The following is a 27186-nucleotide window of genomic DNA, read 5'->3' as shown; positions in this document are numbered from 1 at the left end:
TGCTGTATGTTTCTATGTTTGAATGTATGTCGGAATGTTTTATTTATTCAAAATAACTTAAGTCTCAAACTTTAAAATAGTAAACACTATAATATATATGTAAAATTAATGAAAGTTGTAATATCCTTAACTTCTAAGATTTTGACAAAATGAAGGGACTTGAGTATTTCTGTATATTTATCATAATACAGCACTTGAAACAGGTATTTAAACACATATCTTTCAGGCACATAAAATAATTGATGTTTGTGGATGCACAATTATTCGCATGTTCTTTACTTGATTGTTGACATATATGTGATGAATACAATTGATAAAATACATGTTTGTGGTCATTTGATGTATATATTATCTTAATATATACTTATATTACTTTTATTATTGGATTTTGGTGTTATTTAGATATATTTTGGTAGATTCTGGTAAAATCCGGTAGATTTCGGAATTCAAGTGATCTCTCTACAGTCGTTCATATATAACTCGGGAACCTGAACAAAAGTAAACTTCTAATTGGAATACCTTTAATTTATTCCTTATAATAACTTTTGATTGAAGTTCATTTTTTGGCAAGAAATTTTTCTTTTTGTTTTTACGTTAATTAAGAAGCTGTATACACGATGGCCTGGTACAAATTGCTTATGATGTACATTTTATTGAAAAACGTTCGTCCCTCGGCATGTCATGCAGATCATAATGTTAAAGTTGAAATGATGATTCCAGACCTCAGACCCGACGCCGACGGAGACACTGTCGCTGACATTTCAACGCACGGGCTAGGTACAATTAGTACTCAATTACAATTCAAGTGGCTTGCTTATAAAAAATACCAAATAAACGTTCAGGTGTTTTTTTTTCATATAAACTCTACAGTAGCCAATTTATACTTTTTAAACCTGTTTAATTGTCTGTGTATGTTTATTTTTTCAGAATATGTGCATAGGCTGGATACACATGATCATAATGGAGACAAGAACTTTTCATTTGCTTCTTACTATCAAAACCACATGGTCCTCCAGGGCTCTCCCAAACAGTCCATTATATGGGGCTATGCACCATCTAGTGCTGTTGGACAAATGGTTACCATAATGATTGATCATGTGGCACACAACTTTTCTGTCCCTGTGATGCAAGATCAAACATGGGCTGCAAAGCTCGGTAGGTTTTAAGCACTATGTCTTGTTAACTTCTTGAATTAAACTAAATATTTAACTTGCTTTTCAATGTAAGAAAAAAACTAATAGTGGCATAACTATTTGGCACTATCTATCCTATCCCCCATCTTTCTGTCGGCCCATCCTATACTTCATCTGTAATGCATTAAGGTGTCATCATATTTAATTCGGGAAATTTTTTAAGCATTACCTAAGGTCTGTAATGAACAAGACCAAAAACTCATATAATCTTGTATAAATATCCAGCAGTAGCAAATGTGATTAATATGAAAAAGAACACAAAAATAATTATACATGTATATCAATTCGTGATCTAACAAATCTACTCCTGTGTACTGCCATAAAATACATTTTTTTACATCCTCTTTCTATAAATGCAATATTTACCCTAATTTGCTTGCAAAATATTGTAATTCATGTGTGCATATTTTTTTTACATGTTACTTTAGACGACATGAATGCAGGAGGACCTCATACCATACAAGCTTCATTATCTGGCTCAGTGATCCAGCTGAGCGATGTATTGTTTGGAGACGTCTGGCTGTGCTCTGGACAGTCCAACATGCAAATGTCCATGATACAGGTTTTATCCAGTATTACATCTACCCTATTTCAACCAATCATTCATCAAATTGACTTTGGTTACTTAACACCAGTGAATAATGCCAACATAAGTAACTAGTACATGCTACCTTATGTTATGTTGAATTGTTTCCTACCCTTTTTATGCCCCCGGATCGATAGATTGGGGGTATATTGTTTTTGTCCTGTCTGTCGGTCTGTCTGTCTGCCTGCCTGCCTGCCGCCTGCCTGTCTGCCTGCCTGTCTGCCTGCCTGTCTGTCTGTCTGTCCAACACTTTAACCTTGGTTAAAGTTTGATAACATTTGCAATATTGAACATACCAACTTGATATTTACCATGCATGTGTATCTCATGGAGCTGCTCATTTTGAGTGGTGAAAAGTCAAGGTCAAGGTTATCCTTCAAGGTCAAAGGTCAAATATCATTGTATTTTTCTTTTCTAAAACTTTAACGTTCGTTAAAGTTTTATCATAACTTTTTTAATATTGAACACAGCAACTTCATATTTGGCATGCATGTGTATCTCATGGAGCTGCACATTTGGTGTGGGGAAAGGTCAAGGTCATCCTTCAAGGTCAAAGGTCAAAAATTAAAAAAATCATTTTCCATTCAATCTCTTACTTCTCGTGGAGCTGCACATTTTGAGTGTGAAAGGTCAAGGTCAAGGACAACCTTCAAGGTCAAAGGTCAATATATAAAAAAACTTAAATTTTCATAACTTTTTTAATATTGAACACAGCAACTTCATATTTGGCATGCATGTGTATTTGTTGAGCTGCTTATTTTAAGTGGTGAAAGGTCAAGGACATCCTTCAAGGTCAAATGTCAAACATTTTAAAAATATATTTTTCATTTTTCCATTCAATTACTCACTTACTTCTTGTGGAGCTGAACATTTTGAGTTGTGAAAGGTCAAGGTCAACCTTCAAGGTCAATAGTCAAAAAATAAAAAAATAAAAATGTTCATAACTTTTTATGCCCCCGGATCGAATGATCGGGGCATATTGTTTTTGGCCTGTCTGTCTGTCATTCTGTCCCAAAACTTTAACCTTACAGTAAAGTTTTGCAATAACTTTTGAAATATTGAACATAGCAACTTGATATTTGGCATGCATGTGTATCTCATTGAGCTGCACATTTTTAGTAGTGAAAGGTCAAGGTCATTCTATAAGGTCAAAGTTTTTTTTTTAAAGCGACGCATTAGGGGGCATTGTGTTTCTGACAAACACATCTCTTGTTTCATTTTGTTTTAATTTATACGAAAGATCTTTTATAAACTCTTACAAAGCGATAGTGCCACGCAACACTGCCAAACATGATACACAAATTTGAAGACAAGAATGGTGCTTGCCCTGTGTAGTCCAATCATTAATGTGCACTGCTGGACTCGAGTAAGCTTGTTGAAATTCAGTGTGTGGTTAGAGGGACCTAGGGAGCATATGCACCTTATTTCTGTTGTTTTTTTTTAGCTCACCTGAGCACAACGTGCTCATGGTGATCTATTGTTATCGCCTTTTGTCCGTTGTCCGTCATCCGTTGTGCGACCTCAACATTTGCCTTGTTCACTCTCTAGAGGCTACATTTATTGTCCAATCTTCATGAAATTTGGTCAGAAGATTGGTCTTAATGATATCTTGGATGAGTTCGAAAATGGTTACATTTGCTTGAAAACATGGCTGCCAAGGGGCGGGGCATTTTTCCTTATATGGCTATAGTAAAACCTTGTTAACACTCTAGAGGCCATATTTATTGTCCAATCTTCATGAAACTTGCTCAGATGATTTGTCCCAATGATATCTTGGTTGAGTTCAAAAATGGTAGCCTTAAATTGCTTGAAAAACATGGCTGCCAAGGGGCGGGGCATTTTTCCTTATATGGCTATATTAAAATATTGTTAACACTCTAGAGACCACATTTAGTGTCCGATCTTCATGAAACTTGGTCAGAACATTCATCCCAATGATATCTTGGGCGAGTTTGAAAATGATGCCGGTTGGTTGAAAAACATGGCCGCTAGGGGGCAGTGCATTTTTTCATATATGACTATAGTAAAACCTTGTTAACACTCTAGTTATGTTATAAAGTGCTGCTTTAATGTATTCTTACAATGAAGACAATGTTAAGTTAATATCCATCTATAGATTCTTAAAATTAAATAACACCATTAATTCATAACCTCTTTAAAATTATTTATTTAATTCAGTTGCCCAATCTTCATGAACTTGGGTCAGAACATTTGTTTCCTGTGTAGTGAAGTTTGGTTTTATTATGTCATTATTATGTACCATTAACTGTATTATTTAATTTTTCATAACACAGAATTTTCAAAATTAACAACTGTTTTAGTCATTATTACTTATGGTAAGCCTTTCAACTAAGAGATAGCTGAAAGAAAGACAACATGTACGCAATTTTGCATTAATTATCTCCCTTGTTTAACCTGCTTCATGTTTCCCAATCTATTTTAACCCTTTCAGTGCGGGAACCGAATTTTAAAGGCCTTTGCAAACAGTTTGGATCCAGATGAGACGCCACAGAACATGGCGTCTCATCAGGATCCAAACTGATTGCTATTCTGATAGTATTCTTTGAAAAAAAATCAAAGAAAATGCTAATTTTAGAAATTCTTCAGACGACATTTTAGCATACGACAAATTTCCCAGCATGCAAAGGGTTAACTTCTGCTCAAGAATTTGTTAGACCCCTTGGTTTCAAAACACTTAAAGAGTTCATACTTCAAAATGCATATTTTTTGTAGTATAATGACATTTTTGGCTAAGTTGTAATTTCTTGTGTAAATCTGTACTTATTGTTTTGTCACATTTGTTATCAGTTTGTAGCAAATTAATCTATAATGGGAACTATAACTGATAAGCCATCTTTGAGAAATTCCCTGCAGATATTGAACATTGCGGTGTGTAACTTTTTACCACTCAGCTTTCTTAGCCAGGTTGTGTCTGATACAGTTAGAAAACCAGCATGAGTTGCCCTGAACAAATTGATAATGACCACAGACTGACAGAATCATGATTTCAAGGTATTTAATTACCCTCTCACTGAGCTCTATGCCAGATGTTAATATCAGTGGTCAGTAATACAAGCTAGTTGAAGTGTTTGATATATTTTATTTCACAGAAGGAGTATTAAATGCATGTTTTTAACAATTAACAAAAAATATGTAATTTAAATGGGAACTTCATATCGAAACAAGATTCAATAATAATTCACTTTATATAATCATATTTAAGATATGTTAACACATATCAAATGGATACTCTATGAAAACAATAAAGAAATAATTTCAATTATAAGTTTCTGGAGATAGAAATCAAAATCAGAATAACCTTCAAAGTCAAGATTTACCTTCCTTATTTGCAGAGTTCATTTATCAAGATTTAATCATTTTCAGGCTTTATGTATTAAAACGATGTCAGAAAATTTAAAAATATAACGGTAATGAATGATACACAATATTAATGAAATGAAATATAAAATCGATACATTTTCATATTTCTAAATTGTTTAGTGTAAAACAGCCTACTGTTGAATAATATGTTTATAAAATTATATTTAAGTAAACGGCAATACCTTTAGTTAATTGAATTACAACTAATCAGCGGTGTCATCCTGACCGGAAATAAGCGTTTGTAGAATAAATATTTCCGCATTACATAAGTGCTCACAAAGTAACAAAACCATAACCATCCTGTGACCGGTTCACTTGCGTAAGCAAACGAGACCGCAATTCCACACCTGGATACGACAGTTGAGTTCTAAAATGGTTTGGATTGGTAAAAAAACATGGCCGCCAGGGGGGGTCTTTTTCCGTATATTTATATAGTAAAAAAGCTTGTGAACACTCCAGAAGTCACATTTTTTGCCTAATCATCATGAAATTTTGTCTAACCATTAGCTATGTGGATGTCTCGGACGAGTTTGAAAATGGTCGTGATAAGTGGAAAAACATGGGCACCAGGTGGTGGGGCAGTTTTCTTTATATGTAGAAAAGTGAAAACATGTGAACAGTCTAGATGACACATTATCTTCATGAAATTTGGACATATCTTGGAAGAGTTCAAAAATGGTTTAAGTCTGTTAAAAAAAACATGGCCACCAGGGGGCCATTTGTTGTTCATTTTTCATGAAACTTGGTTAGAACATTATTGTGTTTCATTGATATCTTGGGCTGCAATTAAGAACAGGTCATTTCTTTTTACCTCAGTTGAGCGACTTTGGGCCTTTATTTATATAAATTTGGGGTTGTTCCAGAAATAAGTAAAAACAAAAATCTGGATCCTGCCTTAACTGATAAGAACTTAAGCTATAGGTTAATGAAACTCTATGTGCGGATAGAGGACCATATTTGAAGTATGCATGTTGCTTCCTTTTGTGTGAGACCAAATTTTGGTTGCAACCAGTCTGTAGAAAACTGTAGATCCTGTTGTGACAAAGCTCTTTTTGTGTTTGATTTAGGTTGACAATAGCACAGAGGAGATAGAGGATACCATAAACTACCCAAACATCAGAGTGTTTGTTGTCAGTGATAAGATATCTACCATTCCCCTCTCTGATCTCTCCTCTGATGGGGGTATTCTCCTGCCGTGGTCTCTGCCATCACCAGGTTATCATTCACTGGGACTTTTTCTTTATAAAAAAGGGTTGTTTACTGCTGACATTTTAGTCATTGAAAATGTTTATAAGTTTCTGTATCAAATAAATATTATCCATAAGATACATATTGCAAATTTAGAATAAACTACAAAAATATTAAATGGAAGTATATTAGTTATAATATCTTCTAGATTGTGAAGTGTACAAGATTCTTGTGTTCTTTTTTCCCATTATAAATATGCCATTTAAATGATGTCATAAAACTATATTCTAAACTCAAAACACAATTTAAACTGTATCCTTTGTGTTTTTCAGCCACCATTGGTGGGCCTCCATTCCAGTATTTCTCTGCTGTCTGCTGGTTGTATGGGAAGTACTTGTATCAGCATCTACAGAAACCCATAGGTGAGGGAAAAATACATTTACTAAAGTGTGTAGAAACTTAAATCTAAGTGAAACTAGATGAACCAGCATCTACAGAAACCTGTAGGTAAGTTGATTTTACTTGTACCAGTATCTACTTAAACCAAAGGTGATTGGAACACACATGAAACATGATGTACAGAAGCCAAATAGTGAGTTAAACTTACCTGTCACAGCATTTACAAAAATCCATAGGTACATTTGTAATTGGAACCCATGTGTACCATTATCTACAGAAACACATTAGTAATTAAACGTACGTGTACCATCATCTACACATCTACATTAGTAATTAAACTTATGTGTACCATCATCTACAGAAACACATTAGTAATTAAACTTACATGTACCATAATCTGCAGAAAAACATTAGTAATTAAACTTATGTGTACCATCATCTACAGAAACACATTAGTTATTAAACTTAAGTGTACCATCATCTACAGAAACACATTAGTAATTATACTTATGTGTACCATCATCTACAGAAACACATTTGTAATTTGAACTCATGTGTACCATCATCTACAAAAACACATTAGTAATTAAACCTACATGTACCATCATCTACAGAAACACATTAGTAATTATACTTATGTGTACCATCATCTACAGAAACACATTTGTAATTTGAACTTATGTGTACCATCATCTACAGAAACACATTAGTAATTATACTTATGTGTACCATCATCTACAGAAACACATTAGTAATTAAACTTATGTGTACCATCATCTACAAAAACACATTAGTAATTAAACCTACATGTACCATCATCTACAGAAACACATTAGTAATTACATGTATACTTATGTGTACCATCATCTACAGAAACACATTTGTAATTTGAACTCATGTGTACCATCATCTACAGAAACACATTAGTAATTAAACTTACATGTGCCATCATCTACAGAAACACATTAGTAATTATACTTATGTGTACCATCATCTACAGAAACACATTAGTAATTAAACTTACATGTACCATCATCTACAGAAACACATTAGTAATTAAACTTATGTGTACCATCATCTACAGAAACACATTAGTAATTAAACTTACGTGCACCAGTGCTGTGGACTATAAATGTGGAGATCTTATGTTCCAATGGTTTCCAGGCTAGATATTATTTGTAGGTATTGGTAATTGGTTTTGGGGGAGGGGGCCCGACCAGGACCGGGTGCGGGATGGGTCTATCCTCCCAAATTTTATTTATTTTGTTGAATTTTAATTCTTAATTTTTGTGATATAAAATAATGGAATTTAACAAGTAAATGTTGGTGTGAAATTCAATTGACACTATACACATGGCATACTAGTATATGATCATCAAAGCAATATAGTCAGTGTGTCTCTTATTTTTTAACACACTTAATTTTACGTTTCAGTATATTTTCCGTACCCAAGGTACATTTAATTATACTTAAGAGTGCCCGGGGTACATTTAAGCAGTACCCAAGCTGTCAATGACCTATCAAGCCTTTTTTTTCTCTAAATTTTCTTACACCTGTAGTATTTCAATATTTTTATGCCCTCGGATCAAAAGATCGGGGGTATATGGTTCTGGCCTGTCTGTCTGTCATTGTGTCAGTCAGTCATTGTATGTGTGTGTCACAAAACTTTAACCTTGGTTAAACTTTTATAACTTTTGCAATATTGAAGATAGCAACTTCATATTTGGCATGCATGTGTATCTCATGGAGCTGCACATTTTGAGTGGTGAAAAATAAAGGTCATTGTCATCCTTCAAGGTCAAATATCATTGTTTTTTTCTTTGATATTTGGCATGCTTGTGTATCTCATGGAGCTGCACGTTTTGAGTGGTAAAAAGTCGAGGTCAAGGTCATCCTTCAAGGTCAAAGGTCAAATAACATTGCATTTTTTAACTTTTTAATTATTGTACATAGCAACTTGATATTTGGCGTGCTTATGTATCTCATTGAGCTGCATGTTTTGAGTGGTAAAAAGTCGAAGTCAAGGTCATCCTTCAAGGTCTAAGGTCAACTATTATTGTATTTTTTTACCTTTTTATGCCCCCGGATCGAAAGATCGGGGGTATATTGTTTTTGGCCTGTCTGTCTGTCTGTCACTGTGTCAGTCAGTCATTGTATATGTGTGTCCGAAAACTTAAACCTTGCTCATAACTTTTGCAATATTGATGATAGCAACTTGATATTTTGTATGCATGTGTATCCCATGGAGCTGCACATTTTGAGTGGTGAAAGGTCAAGGTCATCCTTCAAGGTCAAAGGTAAAAAAAAATCAAAGCGGCACAATAGGGGGCATTGTGTTTCTGACAAACACATCTCTTGTTTTTTCTAAATTTTCGGACACAAAATTGTATTATTATTTTGAAGTGTCTGAAAACTTAAAGTAATTACGGCATATGAACTAAAGTAATTACGGCATATGAACTAAAGTAATTACGGCATATGAACTGACGTCCTTGAACTAGAAAATGCCATAAAAGCATAAAATGTCCTGCATGATAAGCCAAGATGACTCTTTACAAACATGGATTTAGTCTAGTTAGGGAAACACAAGTCTCTTATTGTAAAACCACAGTACATATGTTTTTATGCTTACAGGTCTGATAGACACAACATGGGGTGGTACACCTGTAGAGGCATGGTCCGCACCAGAGGTCCTCGAGAAATGTGGGGTGACACTTTCAAAGCCAAGGTGGGACCATGTTATATAGTCTCAATCAACACATGTTACAAATTGCAACCTTATCATCTGATTTGTTCTACTACAAGGCACACTGTAGAAAACCCATTGTACCACTGATAGCACGAGTTTGTTAATTATGTCCTGTTTATTTAAGTAAATATTTTACTACCTGAGAAGAACCATGTAAATTAAAAAAAGGGTTTCTCAAGCTTGTAAGCATTTTAATGAATTTTTTGTATAATTGCTTATTATTTTGTTGTACAATATAGCCATTCTGTTTATGTTATTAAGTGACAACAAAGCGGCCTCAAGTTATGATGTGTTGTCTGGTCCAACCGACTCCTCTGTTCTTTGGAATGGCATGGTGCACCCTCTCCTCAACATGACCATTTATGGGGCCATCTGGTACCAGGGTAGGTTCCACACCACTAACAATTAGTACATTTTGTGCCCGAGTATGAACACTCTGACCATTTTTTATGCTACCTGAAAGAATGGGTCATACATTTGCCTCTTTGTCCGTCCATACAAAGCTCAATTTTGAAGGACTTAAGTTTGCCTGGGTCTTAAACGAATTTTTGCTGATAATTGTTTCCGTCCAATTCACATTTGTCTGTCTTTCTGTTTGTGCATCATCAGTCCATTTGTCTGTCCTTCTGTCCATCACATTTTTCTTTGCATGTAATGTTTCATACACTAATGCTATGAATTTGATAAAACTTAATATGCAGCATCCACATAGGCCTGTCACGTGCATCGTCAGTTAAACAAATTTCCTGGGAGTTGTTGCCCTTTGACTATTTATACATCATTTTTTGTTTCCACAACACAAATCAGACAGGTCATTAGGTTCAAATTAGTTTTCCTGTTGTTATTGCCCCTTGAATATCATTTCATTTCCAATCTATTAAACAACAAAGTGAATCATCAAGAAGAATCTATCCTTTTTTTCTGTTCTTTTGCATCTTTGTGCAGTATCAATTTTAGCACAAATATGCAAGACCAGACTATATTCAGTTTTTGAGACCATTTAATGGATACAGTATTTTGTGGAAGTGACTGTAGTATTATTTTGAGTTTTCCTTTAAGAGGATGTCATTTTACGATATCAACATAACGTTTTATTTCAATTCATGGATCTACAACTAAAATAAACCAGATTGTAAATTAGTATTTACTTCTGGGGAGATAAATGCAGTTATTCATCATTTTGTTATTAGCAAAAAATAAGATTTTAAGCATAAATGAACTATATCGTATTGATCTTTAGATGGATAGCAACAAAAAAACGAGGAAAACTGGGCATAATGCATGTGCGTAAATTGTCGTCCCAGATTATAATCAGGGACGACACTTTCCGCCTAAACTTTATTTTCTGTAAGGAGGGACTTCCTTGAAACTAAAAATGCCATTAAAGCGGAAAGTGTCATCCCTGATTAGCCTGTACGGACTGCACAGGCTAATCTGGGACGACACTACGCACATGCATTAAGCCCAGTTCTCAGAATGCGGCTCACATAATCATTTCAGGTGAGAGTAATGCTGCCTATAACAGGGACCTGTACAACTGCACATTCCCAGGAATGATTGATGACTGGAGGAAGAAGTTCCATACAGCCAGTGACACTGATGCCACATTTCCTTTTGGATTTGTTCAAGTATGTCCAATTAAAATGGGAAAATGTGGGTTAATGCATTTTTGTAATGTATCGTCCCAGGTAAGCCTTTGTGAACTGCGCAAGCTAATATGGGCTAATAGATACACATATACGGTGAGCCCTGTTTATTTCAAAGAATGGCCAAAATATTCGATACAGTTAAGGTTAAAATGTTATGCCATTCTCAATGTAACCTTGACGGTTTAGCATTAAAGTTATGTTACGCAAGAGATAGGATGATGATCAATTTATAATTTTTAAGTTTGGACAATCTTTTATATATTTTTAATTGTCATTTCCATGTATTCAGCTGGCTCCGTTTGAGGCAGACTACAGTGTATCATCTGGCTTCCCAGATATTCGCTGGCACCAGACAGCAGACTACGGCTATGTCCCCAATCATCGTCTGCGTAATGTCTTCATGGCGGTTGCCATGGATCTACCTGATTTCCTTTCTCCATATCAAAGGTATGAAAACAGTGAATGTCCTTGTATAGTTTAGTTGAAAACTTTATGTTTTAGTTTGATTTAATACAAAAATTAAGGCTTATTCTGGATTTTTGTAATTCCGTCTTGCCGAGTTTTTGTTTGTGCGGGACGGTATACTGACTTCCGGTGTCAACATAAACAATGAGAAAAAACCACTGCTGCATCTTTGAATGTCTTGATTTGAGCAGCAGAATCAGAAAAAAAATTGAAAAAAGTAAATTAACAGAGGACTTATACACACAAAAGACTTGGTAAGATCAAAAACCAGGAAGAATTTGATTCAAAAGTCGTATAAACATGTTTGTTTGGACCACTTTCTGTTGACCTAAACAAACTTCAAAATGAGAATATACGTCGGCGAAGAATTCGATTTATAACAGCATGAAAGAAAGCAGCGTACATTGTACAGCCCCTTTCAGAACTGTTAAAACACTCTGTCTGTATTAGATCATGATGGATTTTTAACATGAATTGGGGCAGACAGTTCTTATCTAAACAAATAAACATCTTGTTTGGAAGGAGGAATTTTGATATCGTTGTATGCTTGCCAGACCAACTTAAACTGTCAACAATGTTGACATTAGTTAAAGAGTGAACAACAGTGTTCTTAAAAATACATCATCTATTGTAGTAAAATAACATCACTTCCAACAGCCATGCTGTTGGGCTGGCTCTTTAGCAACGCAGTAAGAGTTTCTAGTTACCACTCAGGAGACCCTGATTTTTCACTTTACTTTTATGCAAAATTATAATGTTACAATATAATCATGATAATGGAGTTTATTTTACTTCATTGTGACAATGATGTTTATTTAGACTCTTGAAATGTGTCAATATAAATTATCGTAAAATCAATAATATAATTATGGACAAACGACCAGTGAAACCCTTGAAATATTAAAATTACACTCATTTGTTATAGTCTTCATGCAATCCTTGATGGCATGATGAGTATATAGAATGAATATTACTTGGTTTTTAATTGTGTAAATTTTTATTTTCCCTGTAAAATAATACATACATACAAGAATTGCTTATAGTTATATGAATTTCATATATTAATTTAGCGTTTCATATACAGAGTATTTCGTGTACAGCTACTTGATTGGTACATACAAAAAATTGTCTACATACATTATTATACAATCCTTTTTTTTTTGCACACAAAACTACCTTTCACATACAAACTAAATTAAGTGTGAATGTAAGTATGTATATCATTTATCAATGAAATAGTGCACCTAAGAAAAGTATATAGTACGCACTGAATTACATTGTGTAAAATAAACTGTTAATGCAGATTTTACACAATATTTGTGTGATGGACAATATTTATATTAAGCGTTATGATTGGTCTACTTTTACAAATAATCTAAACAACACATTTAACAATTTTGGGAGTAAATGGACAGTACCAACACAAGTGCATAGTACAGATTCGTTGTCAGAATGTACATAAATAATTGGCAGCAATTTCATTTTGAACAGAAGAGATATTGTTCCCAATATTCTGTGGACTATTTTGCACTGGAGCCATCTGATTTTGGACCAGATTGGCCACTAACACCGCACCGCACTTCGTTGTGTGAGGAACAATTTTTGAAGCACGTAAAATCTGCTCAAATTCAATAAAATGACTACCTTGATTGGTTTGCAGGAATCTGGTATTGTCCTCGTATGTTTCCTAAAGAGTTTCCCCTTGCTTCCTTTTTCTGTAGAGAGCCAATTCCAAAGATTACTCGAGATAAAAATTGTACAAGTTTTTTGGCGATCTGAAGGCAAGCACAGGCAGATTGCAAAAGGAGGAATGATGTAATATCACGTGGTACGGAAAATGTGTAATTCTATTACATCAGCAACTTTCAAATGCCTTAATATTAACCCACTGGAAATGAAATCCTAATCATAAAGATAGCAGATGAATAAGGCACTTGCTTAATAGGTTCTATCTTTTCTGGGCACACAATCTTTTATTTTGAAGGAGTGCTGTACTAGAAGAAGAACTCGGTAAATTAACACAGTCACTGGACAATGAAAATAAACAATATAACCCTGAACTATGAAAAATCACAAACAACACTCTCACACAGTATTCTGACGAACAATATTTAAACCACAAAATAGTTTAGAACAATATTATTAAATTTTATCAATTGTAAATTCAAGAAATTTACACTCAACTGATATAAAAAATACAATTAAAACAAATGTTTCCAGAAACTGATAGTTAAGTGTTACAGTGACAGAAGAATGTCAATCAATATTTAAACTAAACACACATTAATACTGGTTAGGAATCAATAAAAATACCTTACCGAAAAAGAAAAAATGTTGGATATCAATTGAATAATGAAACAGGCAGAGTTTTTAAAGCAGAAAGCTATTATCACAATATCTGAACTAATGATAAAAAATTGTGGGTCGCAAAATTATATGGCAAGGCAGAATCAAAATACAAGTGTGAACAAACCGTTAATATAGGTATATCAATCCACGAAAACATACTTTGATATGTAAATTTAAATTAAAATGAACTTTACATATCCTGATTTTAGCGATCTGAGGTACAGAATGTCATTTCGTTTGGTTTGTTTACCTGGTTTGCTGGTACCGTCCTGAATTTTTAGCGAGGCTGTTTTCGGAGAAAACCTGAGCTATTGTCATAGCCAGCTTGTCGTCCGCCGAAGGCGTCGTGCTAAAACCTAAACATTGGCCATAACTTTTTAAATATTGAAATTAGCACCTTCATATTTGGCATGTATGTGTATCTCATGCAGCTGCACAATTTGAGTGGTAAAATTTCAAGGTGAACATCATCTTTCAATGTCTAGGGTCGAAAAAACAAAGTCAAGGGCAGTAATAAGCTTTAAATGGACATAGTTATCTGACCTGCCCACGTATATATTTTTGTTAAATAAATCAAAGCGGCGCAGTAGGCGGCATTGTGTTTCTGACAAACACATTGTGGTAAAAGGTCAAGGTCATCCTTTACGGTCTACGGTAAAAAATACAGATTTAAGGGAAGTAATAAGCTTTAAAAAGGGAGAAAAGTATTAAATATTGAACATAGCCACTTTATATATGTGGCATGCATGTGTATCTCATGGAGCTGCACATTTTGAGTGGTGAATCTACGGTCACGGTAGTGGCTTTTAATTATTTGCTACTAAAAATAGAGATTTGTTACAGACAATTATTTTCTATGGAAGTAATTTATATAATTATAAATCTCATATTATATATTTCCTTACCAAGAATTGAAGTTCTTTTCACAGTTTATAGTGTATAGATTTATTATTTTGATTATTTATAACCCAAATGATTGATTTGTCAAAGTTTTTTTTTAATGATATAACTATAACTTCTTTGATGTACATTACATACCTGTGGACTTATGTCCATAGATACATTATCAACTCTGGCTATGATCTCTTTTAAACCACAGGCCTTGGTTGTCAGTGATGTCTGACATGGTCATAATTGACTGTGAGACCCCCCCCCCCCAGTTTGATTTGACAAAATTCAAGGGAAGTAATAACCTTTAAAGGGAGATGATTTCTATACCTGCCAAATGATAAATAGAAATTGTATTTTATTGCGGCGCAGTAGGGGGCATTGTGTTTCTGACAAACACATCTCTTGTTGGGTCACTAGGTCACAGGTCATGGTCACTGTGACCTCTAAAAAAAAAAATCGACAAGCTTTCGCAGCTGAGCGTGGCACCCGTTATGCGATGCTCTTGTTAGTGCATATTCTCATAATCATTGACCTCTTTGTAACCTCTTTGTAACCAACTTTGATTTATGATTACAATTCAACTTATTGTATTTAATTATGCAAAAACTATTTCATAAACACTCACTCTATTGAAAAAACAGTTGTTTTCGGTATCTAAAACTGTTCATGCAAAAACAGGTTGTAACTAGTTATCCCCTATAAGATCCAAAGTTGCTGGAATGCTTAGCTCATGATCTCAAAGCTGGACAACAGTTTGTGGAAAATGAACTTCCATATTATTTTGCTGATGCTTATCATTTAATTACGTTTATCCAAAATATAGCTTTGTTGCAACATGTAACAAATGTCTGTTTTTAAAAACATAAACACACATACACAAAACTACTCTTTTGTAACGCATAATATGTTTATATCTATCAAAACAACAAACCCTTTCTTTTCACAAAACAACGTTTACAACCCTTGCTTATTATAACGTTAATACCACTCAGGTGAGTGACCCAGGGCCACCATGGCCCTCATGTATATTTATCATAGTTTATTTGTAAATTATTTGTAGTTATGAAATTATTAATTGTTACCATTATAATATTGCAATGGTTTCATGTCAGCATTCACCCGAGGTTCAAACAGGATATTGCTGCTAGACTCACCCTGGCCAGTTTGGCGGTGGCATACAAGCAAGACGTGTCATACCAGGGCCCCTATCCCGTACATGTGATAATCTCCAGGGAGCCTCCATACAAGTTCACGCAGATTGTGGTTGAGTATACCATGGGCCTCAACCAGAAATGGCTGGATGGCTATGAGGTGGGTTTTTATCCCCCGGAAGGAGGGCATATAGTGATCAGACAGTCTGTCTGTCTTTCTGTCACACTTTGCATTTAGGTTTCAAAAATGCTCTTAACTTCTATGTCGCTTCAGATAGCAACTTGATGTTTGGCATGCATATGTATCTCATGGAGCTGCACATTTTAAATAATGAAAGGTCAAGGTCATCCTTCAAGGTCAAAGGTCAAATATATGGCTTCAAAGCGGCGCAGAATGGGGGATTGTGTCTCCTTTTTAACCAGGTTTTCCGAAGGAAAAAACTGGTTATTAGATTGGCGAATGCGGGCGGGCTGGCTGGCGGGCTGGCTGGCTGGCGGGCTGGCGGAATAAGCTTGTCCGGGCCATAACTATGTCGTTCATTGTCAGATTTTAAAATCATTTGGCACATTTGTTCACCATCATTGGACGGTGTGTCGCGCGAAATAATTACGTCGATATCTCCAAGGTCAAGGTCACACTTTGAGTTCAAAGGTCAAAAATGGCCATAAATGAGCTTGTCCGAGCCATAACTATGTCGTTCATCGTCAGATTTTAAAATCATTTGGCACATTTGTTCACCATCATTGGACGGTGTGTCGCGCGAAATAATTACGTCGATATCTCCAAGGTCAAGGTCACACTTTGAGTTCAAAGGTCAAAAATGGCCATAAATGAGCTTGTCCTGGCCATAACTATGTCATTCATTGTGAGATTTTAAAATCATTTGGCACATTTGTTCACCATCATGGGATGGTGTGTCCCACGAAAGAATCACGTCAATATCTCCAATGTCAAGGTCGCCACGACTAAAAATAGATTTAAAAAAAAAAAAAACTTACAAAGGGGGTTAATTTTTTTTGGTCATTTAAAAAGTTCAGTTTGAGTTTTCTCCCTTTATCAGATTTTTTTTTCACAATGAAAACCTGGTTTTGTGACAATTTTGTCCCTTGTTTCAGTATACTTTGCTGCCTTCAGCAAGAGCAGACCCTAGGTTTCATGTGTTTAAGAAGAGGGTTGACTCTTCGTTTTCTTAATTGGCCACATGTTGTTGCTCATTCTGTAGGGATACATGGTTGGGCGGACAGGTGTCAGAAGGTGACAGTTGTCAAAGTTTTCATACTACAACTTCAGACTGAGCCAAGATATTTCAATGACACTTCAGATGAAGAAGTCAGCTAGTGAACAAAAATCATTTCAGATTTTTGAACAAATGTGATGAAACGTCATTCTTGCTTCTTTACGTCAAAACACACTGTGACGCAAAATAAAAAAGTTGGTTTCTTATCATTAACTGAAAAAGAGATCAATCATTTGAATTTTGTTTTCGTTTGTACCTGTTTAACTGAATATAGCTTGCTTTTGTCTTCAATTCATGTAGATTATCAGTCTGATTCCTCTGTAATTCATGGCATGAATAAGTTATTTGCTGAAACGTTGCTGCAGTTTTTTTGTCTGCATTTAAGTTACTTCAGTTTATTAGGATTTATACATTTTTGGTTTTACTAAAAATTTATTAAAATACAGTCACATATTTAAGTATTAAAACTTAACTTAAATACAGAATAAATTCAAATCATGAACTTAATTGAACCAGTTTTATTTGAGCCTTGTTCTGAGAAAACTGGGCTTAATGCATGTGCGTAAAGTGTCGTCCCAGATTAGCCTGTGCAGTCCACACAGGCTCGTCAGGGATGACACTTTCCGCCTAAACTTGATTTTTAGTAAGGAGGGACTTCTTTGAAACTAAAAACACAATAAAAGCGGAAAGTGTCGTCCCTGATTAGCCTGTGCGGACTGCACAGTCTAATCTGGGACCACACTTTAGGCATATGCATTAAGCCCAGTATTATCAGAACGCTGCTCATTTAGATATTCTCCCAGCCTGTGCCTGCTTGTGTTACAGATTTGCTGTGCATTCACGTCTCCACCAGTGTGTCAGCAAGGACAATCATGGTGGTTACCTACAGCAACAGTGCAAACCTATAACAGAGGTAACGTGAACATCTTCATTATATCTGTCATAATTTGTAAATACATATGAGTCGCATTGTGAAAAAACTGGGCATATTGCATGTGCATAAGGTGTCGTCCCAGATTAGCCTGTGCAGTCTGCACAGCCTAATCAGGGACGACACTTTCCGCTTGTATGACATTTTTTGTTAAAATGAAGCCTCTTTTTAGCAAAAATCCAAATTAGGCGGAAAGTGTCGTCCCTGATTAGCCTGTGCGGACTGCATAGGCAAATCTGGGACGACACTTTACGCACATGTATTATTCCCAGTTGTCTCAGAACATGACTCATATGAGCTGCACTCTGGGACCATGGGGTTAAATGCATGTTTAATGCATGTGCGTAAAGTGTCGTCCCAGATTAGCCTGTGCACACTTTGCGACAAGACTGAACTTTTTTTTAGAAGAGACTTCGTGTAAATGCACTTAAGCCCCTTTGTTCAATAGTGACTTTCATATATATTTGGTTTCATTTGTGTATACCTCTCAACTAGAATGTCCATTACTTATTATGTTTTATTAGGATATGTGTTTAGGCATTGTACATTTATACAAAATTACTGACTAATCCTCCAGATATTTTACCTTGAGAGAAAGTAGAAGTCTGAAAAGTGCGTTTGTGTTTCTTCTTATCTCAGCTATTTTACGATTTCCATATCGTCGGCTTGGTGCGAAAATGTCGTAACCAGAAAATTGTAACTTTTCAGGAACTGGAAAAAACTTCAGTACTTTTTTAAAAGCTGCTGAAATTAGGAAATATTTGTCAAATGGTCATCTTTAACATTATTTTTCATATTTTTATGTTTGAAACTGCTGTATTTTGCTTTGTCTTTAAATATATCAAGATAAGACAGTTTCTCGGAAACAATTAACAAAATTCATATGAAACATTTAGATACGCCAGATACGACATTTTTTAAGGGGTTATATTTGAAGTTTTTTCCTCGAGATATGTAATTATCCTTGCTTCTTGAATGCGTATTTCTATATATCTATATGTTCTTTGTGTTCATATCTGTCAGATTGAAGTGTAGAAGTATAAAAATACAAATAATCACATTTTTAACGTTTATTTGACATTTTTTGATGTCAACATACTTATCACACTAACTGGGAAATCGTTACTGCACAAAGGATGAAAATAAATTGTGTCAAATCGTCAAAAAAATCAAAGAAAACATGTTCATGTTATTAATTTTATAAAGTGAAACGATATTTATGAAAAAACGTCGACTATGAGATAAAACAATTTAAACACATCTTTTGCTCGATACTCTGTTACACTGTGACATTGAACGTAACAAATTATGGAAACTCCTAATTCAACAGAGTATTTCTTGTTTTCCCATGTCACATGTCCATACTATTCACGAAGGAACTCTGATACCTATCATGGTGTTGTATATTTATGGACCACTCATGTTAAAATAAGCAAAAAGCGATTCAAGTGCGTGATTGGTTAAAACGTCGACGGAAGAAAATGATATCATAATAAATCATATAATTCAAAATGAACTTTTAATAAAAGCATGCGCATGCTATCGCGTCACAGTGATACATGTATGTCCACAACAAGAACCTGTAGACTATCATCATAGAAAGTAACGCACAAAGATATATTTGGACATTATCTAAAGTTGCCACAACATACCTTTACAGATCTTGTGACCAATTATCTGTGCTAAAAAGCAGTATGCATAAAAAGTAACAACAGCTATTTCAAAATTGTGTTACAGCACTCTGTTTATAGAAGTCTAAAGTAAAATGAAAACATTAAGCGATAAAATGGGAAACTGTACTTATTAATTCCAAACCTATAATAAGCAAAACTAATTCCATATAGTTGGCTTGTAGAAAGTGATAACAAAAAAGTTCATAACATGAACCGCTTCGAAAATTAAGTGTCTAGATCATAAGAAAATCTATCAAATCTATCATATATATCGAATACATTTTTTTTTTACTTTTGCGCAATCACGAAATACTGTATAGTGTAATAATACACAAAAAACATTTTACAAATCAGATGCAATAAAATGTAGGAAGTCAAAAGCATGGAATACATATCAAACCTTGATAATAACATCAAACATTTCACTGTTATGGAATATAGTTTCCGACTTCGACTTTCAACCAGACAGTCTAACAACCACTTATTAAGCGCAATCGATCGTGGACTTGCATGTTTAAAATTGATGCATGTCTGTCGGATCGAAATTCGTTGGCGTAATCATTATTCCGTTACAAATGTCATCAATTTACTTTTTAGTTGTTACTTCACAATGCACATGTAAGCACATTGTACTATATAATGTGAACTCCTGACAGTCATGTTTTCTATCTTTATGTTGTGTGCGAAAGACTGCCATAAAATCCATGGAAATCCTTTGGTATAACAGACTTTAACTGCATCAGGTGCAGATATTTTGCTTTTTTTTATTGGAAGGCTGTTGCTGTATAGGTTTACAACCAGGTCTATGTCTGAAACATGTACCGGGCGTGTTCTAACACTTCTGGCTTTTGGGATGTCGATGAAGTCGGAATCATCATGGTTTAACTTAAATTGGATCTTCCTTTCGGGCAAGTATTTCAATATTCCTATATCAGTCACAACTGGTGCTCCAACTCCAGTTCTCGGGCGTATTGATGGGTAATAGGCAAGTTCATCATATCTCTTGAAGAATGTGTGGTCCACATACCGTACCTTGTATGGTGTTTTGCGACATGCGGCTGAAATCATGTCTACGTACATTTGCGGAACGTAAATTGCTTGTTTTCTTATTTTGCGTTCAATACACGAGTGAACACTGTCACACTTTATTTGAGTGTGACCTCTTTCAAGGTACTTTTGATATATCAACACATTTTTTCTAGTTGCCCAAAGCAACATGGCGTTGGCTATGGTTGTATTACGGTTTTGATACGTACAACCGTCGCTATAAATGATAATTTCTTTAACCTCCAGAAGATCAATACTATCAAGATAATCAATCACACATGTCGCAAAGATGTTAGCATTAAGTTCGCCTCTACCTTCATGCCAGAAATAGTTCTGAGCTTCTTGGGTAACTAAATCATACAGTGTAAAGTTATGACAGGAGAGTTTCATTTTGTAGTAGAGACTACTAGCCTCTAAACGCAGGCATATCAATAGGCTCTGTAGATCCATACATATTACTTTAACACTTGGGTCATTCTGCGCTCTTTCCTTATCTGAATGTTTGCTCTGCCTGGCTTCCTCTTTCAATTTTATATGAAGCTGGTAATCTTCGTTGTCGACGTTTCCAGCTATATGTTCACAGCATTTATCGCACTGGTCCTTTTTATGTCCCCCACTATAGTAGTGGGGGACATATTGTTTTTGCCCTGTCTGTTGGTCAGTCTGTTGGTCTGTCTGTTGGTCTGTCTGTTTGCGCCAACTTTAACATTTTGTAATAACTTTTGCTATATTGAAGATAGCAACTTCATATTTGGCATGCATGTGTATCTCATGAAGCTGCACATTTTGAGTGGTGAAAGGTCAAGGTCAAGGTCATCCTTCAAGGTCAGAGGTCAAATATATGTGGCCAAAATCGCTCATTTTATGAATACTTTTGCAATATTGAAGATAGCAACTTGATATTTGGAATGCATGTGTATCTCATGGAGCTGCACATTTTGAGTGGTGAAAGGTCAAGGTCATCCTTCAAGGTCAGAGGTCAATTATATGTGGCCAAAATCGCTCATTTTATGAATACTTTTGCAATATTGAAGATAGCAACTTGATATTTGGCATGCATGTGCATCTCATGGAGCTGCTCATTTTGAGTGGTGAAAGGTCAAGGTCATCCTTCAAGGTCAGAGGTCAAATATATGTGGCCCAAATCGCTTATTTTATTAATACTTTTGCAATATTGAAGATAGCAACTTGATATTTGGCGTGCATGTGTATCTCATGGAGCTGCACATTTTGAGTCGTGAAAGGTCAAGGTCATCCTTCACAAGGTCAAGGTCATCCTACAATGTCAAACATCATATAGGAGGACATTGTGTTTCATAAACACATCTTGTTTGGTTTCCATAACGATAAGTTCATTTGTTCAAACAGTTCAAAAATGCCAGTTTTGTGATAAGGTGATTTTCCTTCTTTTGCCATGAAACTTCTATACTCGCGAAACACATTATTTTTGCTTTCAAATAAAGGTTCTAGGTATTTCTTCTAAGAAGAAGCCCTGCAATAGTGTGACTCGAGTTTTGGAATATTATTCAGATATTCTCTGGCCCACTCTTTACACTTCTTGTATTTGTCCTTAGCACCCCCATTATCTTTTTTCTCAGTATTTGGTATGCCACTTTCTGAATCGTTCAGCCAGTTGTAAACTGTTTTCTCCCCTATACCCAATGTTGTTGTAAACATACTCTTACAAACTGGGATTCTGTCACTTCTTTTTGTCAGATAGTACCTGTACGAAAAAGTTCCTTCTGCTCGACGAAGGTGTTCCTGTCGTTCTTTCCATTACCTCAACCTTTTCCACATGGTTAATTACGTACAATTTCTTTTGTTTCCAATCCATGTTTTTCCAAAAATCATCGTTCTGTGTTCATCATTTTGTTGGACATTGTCTTGTTTTGCTGGTTTGAGTGCATTTTTTCCCACAATTTCTTGGACAAAGCAATCGTCCAGCACATTCAACGCAATACGATTTCACACCTTAATCTTTATCTTTCAACGCCCCTAAATACTGTTCGCCTTTCATTAGTTTTTAACTTTCAGTAACATTAGTTTCTATAAATTCTTCGTGATCAATTTCATTGTTGTCCATAGTGTAGTCATCTGTATCTGAGCTTCGGGGATCAGGGTTTTTCCAATGTGGGTGTGCTACATCATCGTCGATATCAAATGATATATCAGAAGGTTCATCGTTATCCGATAGGTGGTTGTTATTGTTAATATCAAGTTTTGTAGCAATTAACATTTCATCATCATTTCCAAGTTTTGTCTCGACATAGATGGGTTCTTTTCTGGTTTCATTTGTTTCAGAAGTTGATTTATCAATTTCATTGAACTTGTCTTTTTTGTAGCTTGTAGATTGGCGTTCCTCAATGTTTGGCCCCTGTATAGTGAAACTTCTCCTCTCTGACCTAGTATCGTCAGTATTAAAATAAGGCTCAGACTGTTTTTTCAAGGCCAGATTTACTAAGATTCTACCTCTAGAAAACATCTTTACTTTCAATTTCTGTAAAAATGTAAAGACAATTGTTTGTTGCGTATATTTACTACTCTGTTAAGCGAAATCAAATCTTCTTCACTCGCCAGTGTTAAGTGAAAATGCAACAACTTTGGTTTCAGTATTTGTGAATGGTTAATGGAATCCCTGATGTATCCAACACCGTTAAAGTCAATGGTTCTCATATAGAAACGATTGTTTCAGGTGTAATGTTTGTGAAGGACACATACAGGTGATCTAAATTTTGCAAAGACAAAATCACTCCAAAGTCTTCATCCACCAAATTTCTGCATTCTGATAGATTTAGTATTTTAATGTTTGGCAGAAACGGAAGGAAACACAAAGTTGATAATCTACACTCAGTAAGGTCCAACCAATACAACCGTCTTGCATTACAGAGTTCTTTAACAAACAATCTATATTTGCGGAATGAAAACGTAATTGAGCTCAAGGAATAAGAAATTCTAAGAATGCGACTGAATGTTTCAGAATGTTTTGTTAATCTTTCACAGATAGCTCCAGCTGATGGTCCATAGAAAAGTGCCTCCATAAAATTGAATTAGTATGTACTATTTCGTGAAATCTCCTGTTTGTCAATGCTATACTTTGAAGTTGTTCGTGCAAATCCAGAGAGCGAAAAATTTGAATTAAAATGAATTCGGGTCGGTTACCCAATTCAGCCATCTGAAACAGCCATGATCCTGAAAAATAAAATATTATTAAATACGAGGGCCTACTTTACGGCGACACATTTAGTCACGAAATAACACAGACGTGCATTTGATAGAAAGAAATCATGATAGATTTAAGTTTCTGTTTCAACAATGTGTTAAGACTTTAGTAATGTACCATGTAATAGTAATGTGATATATAAAGCAAACATCAAAAGACGCCCGAGACCTTACAAACAGACGGATGCACACATATGTAGAATTAACAAGTTCAATGTATGCACATGTTAGAAAACAAAAAAGACAAACACATCTGTTAGCGTGTAAGTCATAAAAAGTAATTGTTTGAAAAGGTCGTATCTTGTTTATTTTGTTGACTGGAGAAGATAAGACATCTCACTTCATCATTATTATACAACAAATCTGCAATTATATAATCATTCTCTCGGTTGAATCAAATAAATTCATTATTTTACGAGTTAAAAAGAAGAAACAGCATGCAAAATGTAATAAATATTTTTTTAATACAGCGAAAACATGTTGCAATGTATATGTTCATGTTTTTTTAACAAATTTTCCATCAAATATAGTAACATTTGGTGAATAAGTGTTAATAAATACATACACCACATATAAAGAATACTTACATTAGCTGTTATTCCAAAATGAACTAACATTACACAGAATCGATCACCGGCACTGTGAACAGATCAAGATACGACTTTTTGATGGACAAGTAGGGCATCCAATGAAAAATTCCCAAATAATCACATGGTCGTTGCTTAAGCGTCTGGTTGGCTAGGAGGTTAGACATTTTCGCACGGAAAGCAGGTTTTTATCATCACCGTGATATTGTCAAAATCTGTTTTAGCCCCAAAATCTAGTTACAACATTTTCACACGGAGCCGACGATATGTTAGAAAGTCATTTTTTGATATAGTGAATAATAGGTTGGTTTCGAATACGTAATTATTTAGTTGATTTGCATGGCTTAGAGAACTCTCACCATTACCCTTTGCAGGTGGCCCACATTGGTTTGTGACGAGCAAATCAAGTTACTTGTATTGGACTTTTACCAGTCTTTTTTTCTGTGTTTTTATTACTAAAAGAAAATGGCAGAAGAGCATCATACACATAATAATTGTTACAAAATACATTAAGAAAAACGGCATCAGTATACAAGGTAAAATTGCTGCTCAGTTTTATACAACAGGTTTTTATTAAGTAAATGCGGACATGAAGATGGTATACATTTGTTTTTATGCTCTTGAAAGAGGGCATATAGTGATCGGACTGTCCGTCTGTCCGTTTGCGTTTGGTTTCGAAAAATGCTCATAACTTCTATGTCTATTCAGATAGCAATTTCATATTTGGCATGCATGTGTATATGGACAAGGCCTTTCCATACGCACACAAATTTTGACCCCATGACCTAGAACTTAGGGTCTGCGTTTAGGTTTTGAAATCTGTGTTTAGGTTTAGAAAAAAGCTCATAACTTCTATCAGGCGTTTATAGGGGGCATAAGTCATCCTATGGTGACAGTTCTTGTTGTTATTTTAGGAAACATTACAGAGAGTTACGCCTTCCAGTGTGACCTTGAGAACGTTGTAGGGATACGGTATGCATGGAGGCAGACGCCATGTCCCTTCAAGAACTGTGCCATATATGGGGTGGACAACAACCTTCCCATGCCACCCTTTACATACCATGACAGGGGCTTTGTGAAGCAATTAATAGGAGATGGGCGATACAAAGTGCTTATCAAATAGAACTTTAAGTCGAAATATGTGTTCTGCTGAAATGCAAGTCAGTGAGCATGTTTCTATGCAGTCTTTTGAGATATATTGTTTGTTGCTTTAGTATTGATTAAATACATGTTGTTGTTTGTAAATGTGATCTGATTTTATTTATCATTTGACATTTTCTAAAGTTTTAATTAAAAAATAATTCCACATTCATCTTCCTGATTAGAAACATACAATTGAGTATAAACAAGTAACATTCCAATTTAAAGGTAATATTTATGAATACCAAATTTATCACTCATACATTTGATGTGAGAAAAGGGATGAATGTTGATTTCCGATTGTGTGTGTAAAATGTGAAATCCTGAGAGTGCAATGTATACTCATTAAAAGTTCATAAATTATTCCATGAAGCTTTGTTGCCATCTAATGGCCTTGTTAAATCCTTCTTTATTAGCTCGGCTGTGTTCGGAGAAAACCCGAGGTATTGTCATAGCAAGCTTGTTGTGTTGTCTGCCGTCCGTGTCGTGCTAAAATCTTAACATTTTGTCAAGTTTTGAACATTGGCTATAAAATCAAAGTGCTCTCACTTATAACTTTGAAACTTCATATGTAGCTGCACCTTGATGAGTTCTACACGCCTCACCCATATTTGGGTCACTAGGTCAAAGGTCAAGGTCACTGTGACCTAGAAAAAAAATTCTGACAAGCTTTCATTTATTAAAAAATGCACCCACAGCCGAGCGTTGGCACCCGTTATGCGGTGCTCTTGTTTTACCCCCTTCCTTCCCCGTGCTCCACCCCCATATCCAAGGTATGATATACCTGTATACTGAAAAATCACTATGGTCAGAGAACAGTCTTATAAAGGATTAACAAAACACAGATGTAGAGAACATGGTTTAATAAACCCTGGAAACGTTGGTTAGAGAAAAGATAGTAGATAAATATCCAATATTCCAATTTAGTTGCAATCTAGTTTAATGTGCGATGCTATTTCAATATTTTGACTGTTCACACATATTTTTCAAAATAGCAGCAATGAAGCTTAGATGAAATGTTAGAGGTTTGTGAAGTGTTCCATTGTTCAAGGGTTTGCTCATAATCGAAGTCAAATCAAAGACATAGGTAGTCCATTAATGTGTGAATTGTGCTATTTTAGTTGTTGTTATCCCGCGCCATAGGCGGAGGGATATTGTTTTGGCGTTGTCCGTCCGGAGCCATATCTTGGAAGTGCTTAGGCGGATTTCATTGAAACTTGGTATGAGTGTATATATATGGATAAGAGGATGATGCACACCAAATGGCATTGTACACCATCTGTAAATAACAGAGTTATGGCCCTTTGTATCTTGAAAAAATGCTTTTTTGAGTGTCAAATATAGCACTTT

At 35.1% G+C, this 27186-nt stretch overlaps 2 protein-coding genes across 2 annotated transcripts in view; both read left to right on the top strand.

The window, feature by feature from the left end:
• The window catches only part of LOC127841555 (nose resistant to fluoxetine protein 6-like), a 370059-nt gene extending 347934 nt beyond the window's left edge, over nucleotides 1-22125 (top strand). The window contains exon 17 of the mRNA XM_052370468.1: nucleotides 21703-22125. The gene's annotated coding sequence lies outside the window, so the exon portion shown is untranslated. The remainder of the gene's footprint in view (nucleotides 1-21702) is intronic.
• Nucleotides 494-25819, top strand: LOC127839094 (sialate O-acetylesterase-like). The gene is made up of 12 exons (XM_052367331.1): nucleotides 494-777; nucleotides 928-1155; nucleotides 1622-1755; nucleotides 6228-6375; nucleotides 6681-6770; nucleotides 9382-9475; nucleotides 9758-9879; nucleotides 10997-11124; nucleotides 11435-11592; nucleotides 15963-16161; nucleotides 18065-18152; nucleotides 25611-25819. The coding sequence occupies exons 1-12, from the start codon at nucleotides 618-620 to the stop codon at nucleotides 25817-25819; spliced, it is 1758 nt and encodes a 585-aa protein (XP_052223291.1). The 5' UTR covers nucleotides 494-617.
• Nucleotides 25820-27186: the final 1367 nt, after the last annotated feature.

Source organism: Dreissena polymorpha, chromosome 1 (assembly GCF_020536995.1).
Source record: "Dreissena polymorpha isolate Duluth1 chromosome 1, UMN_Dpol_1.0, whole genome shotgun sequence".
Taxonomy (NCBI): domain Eukaryota; kingdom Metazoa; phylum Mollusca; class Bivalvia; order Myida; family Dreissenidae; genus Dreissena; species Dreissena polymorpha.
Note: the sequence above shows the minus strand (reverse complement) of the source record. Positions and strands in the feature narration are given on the sequence as shown.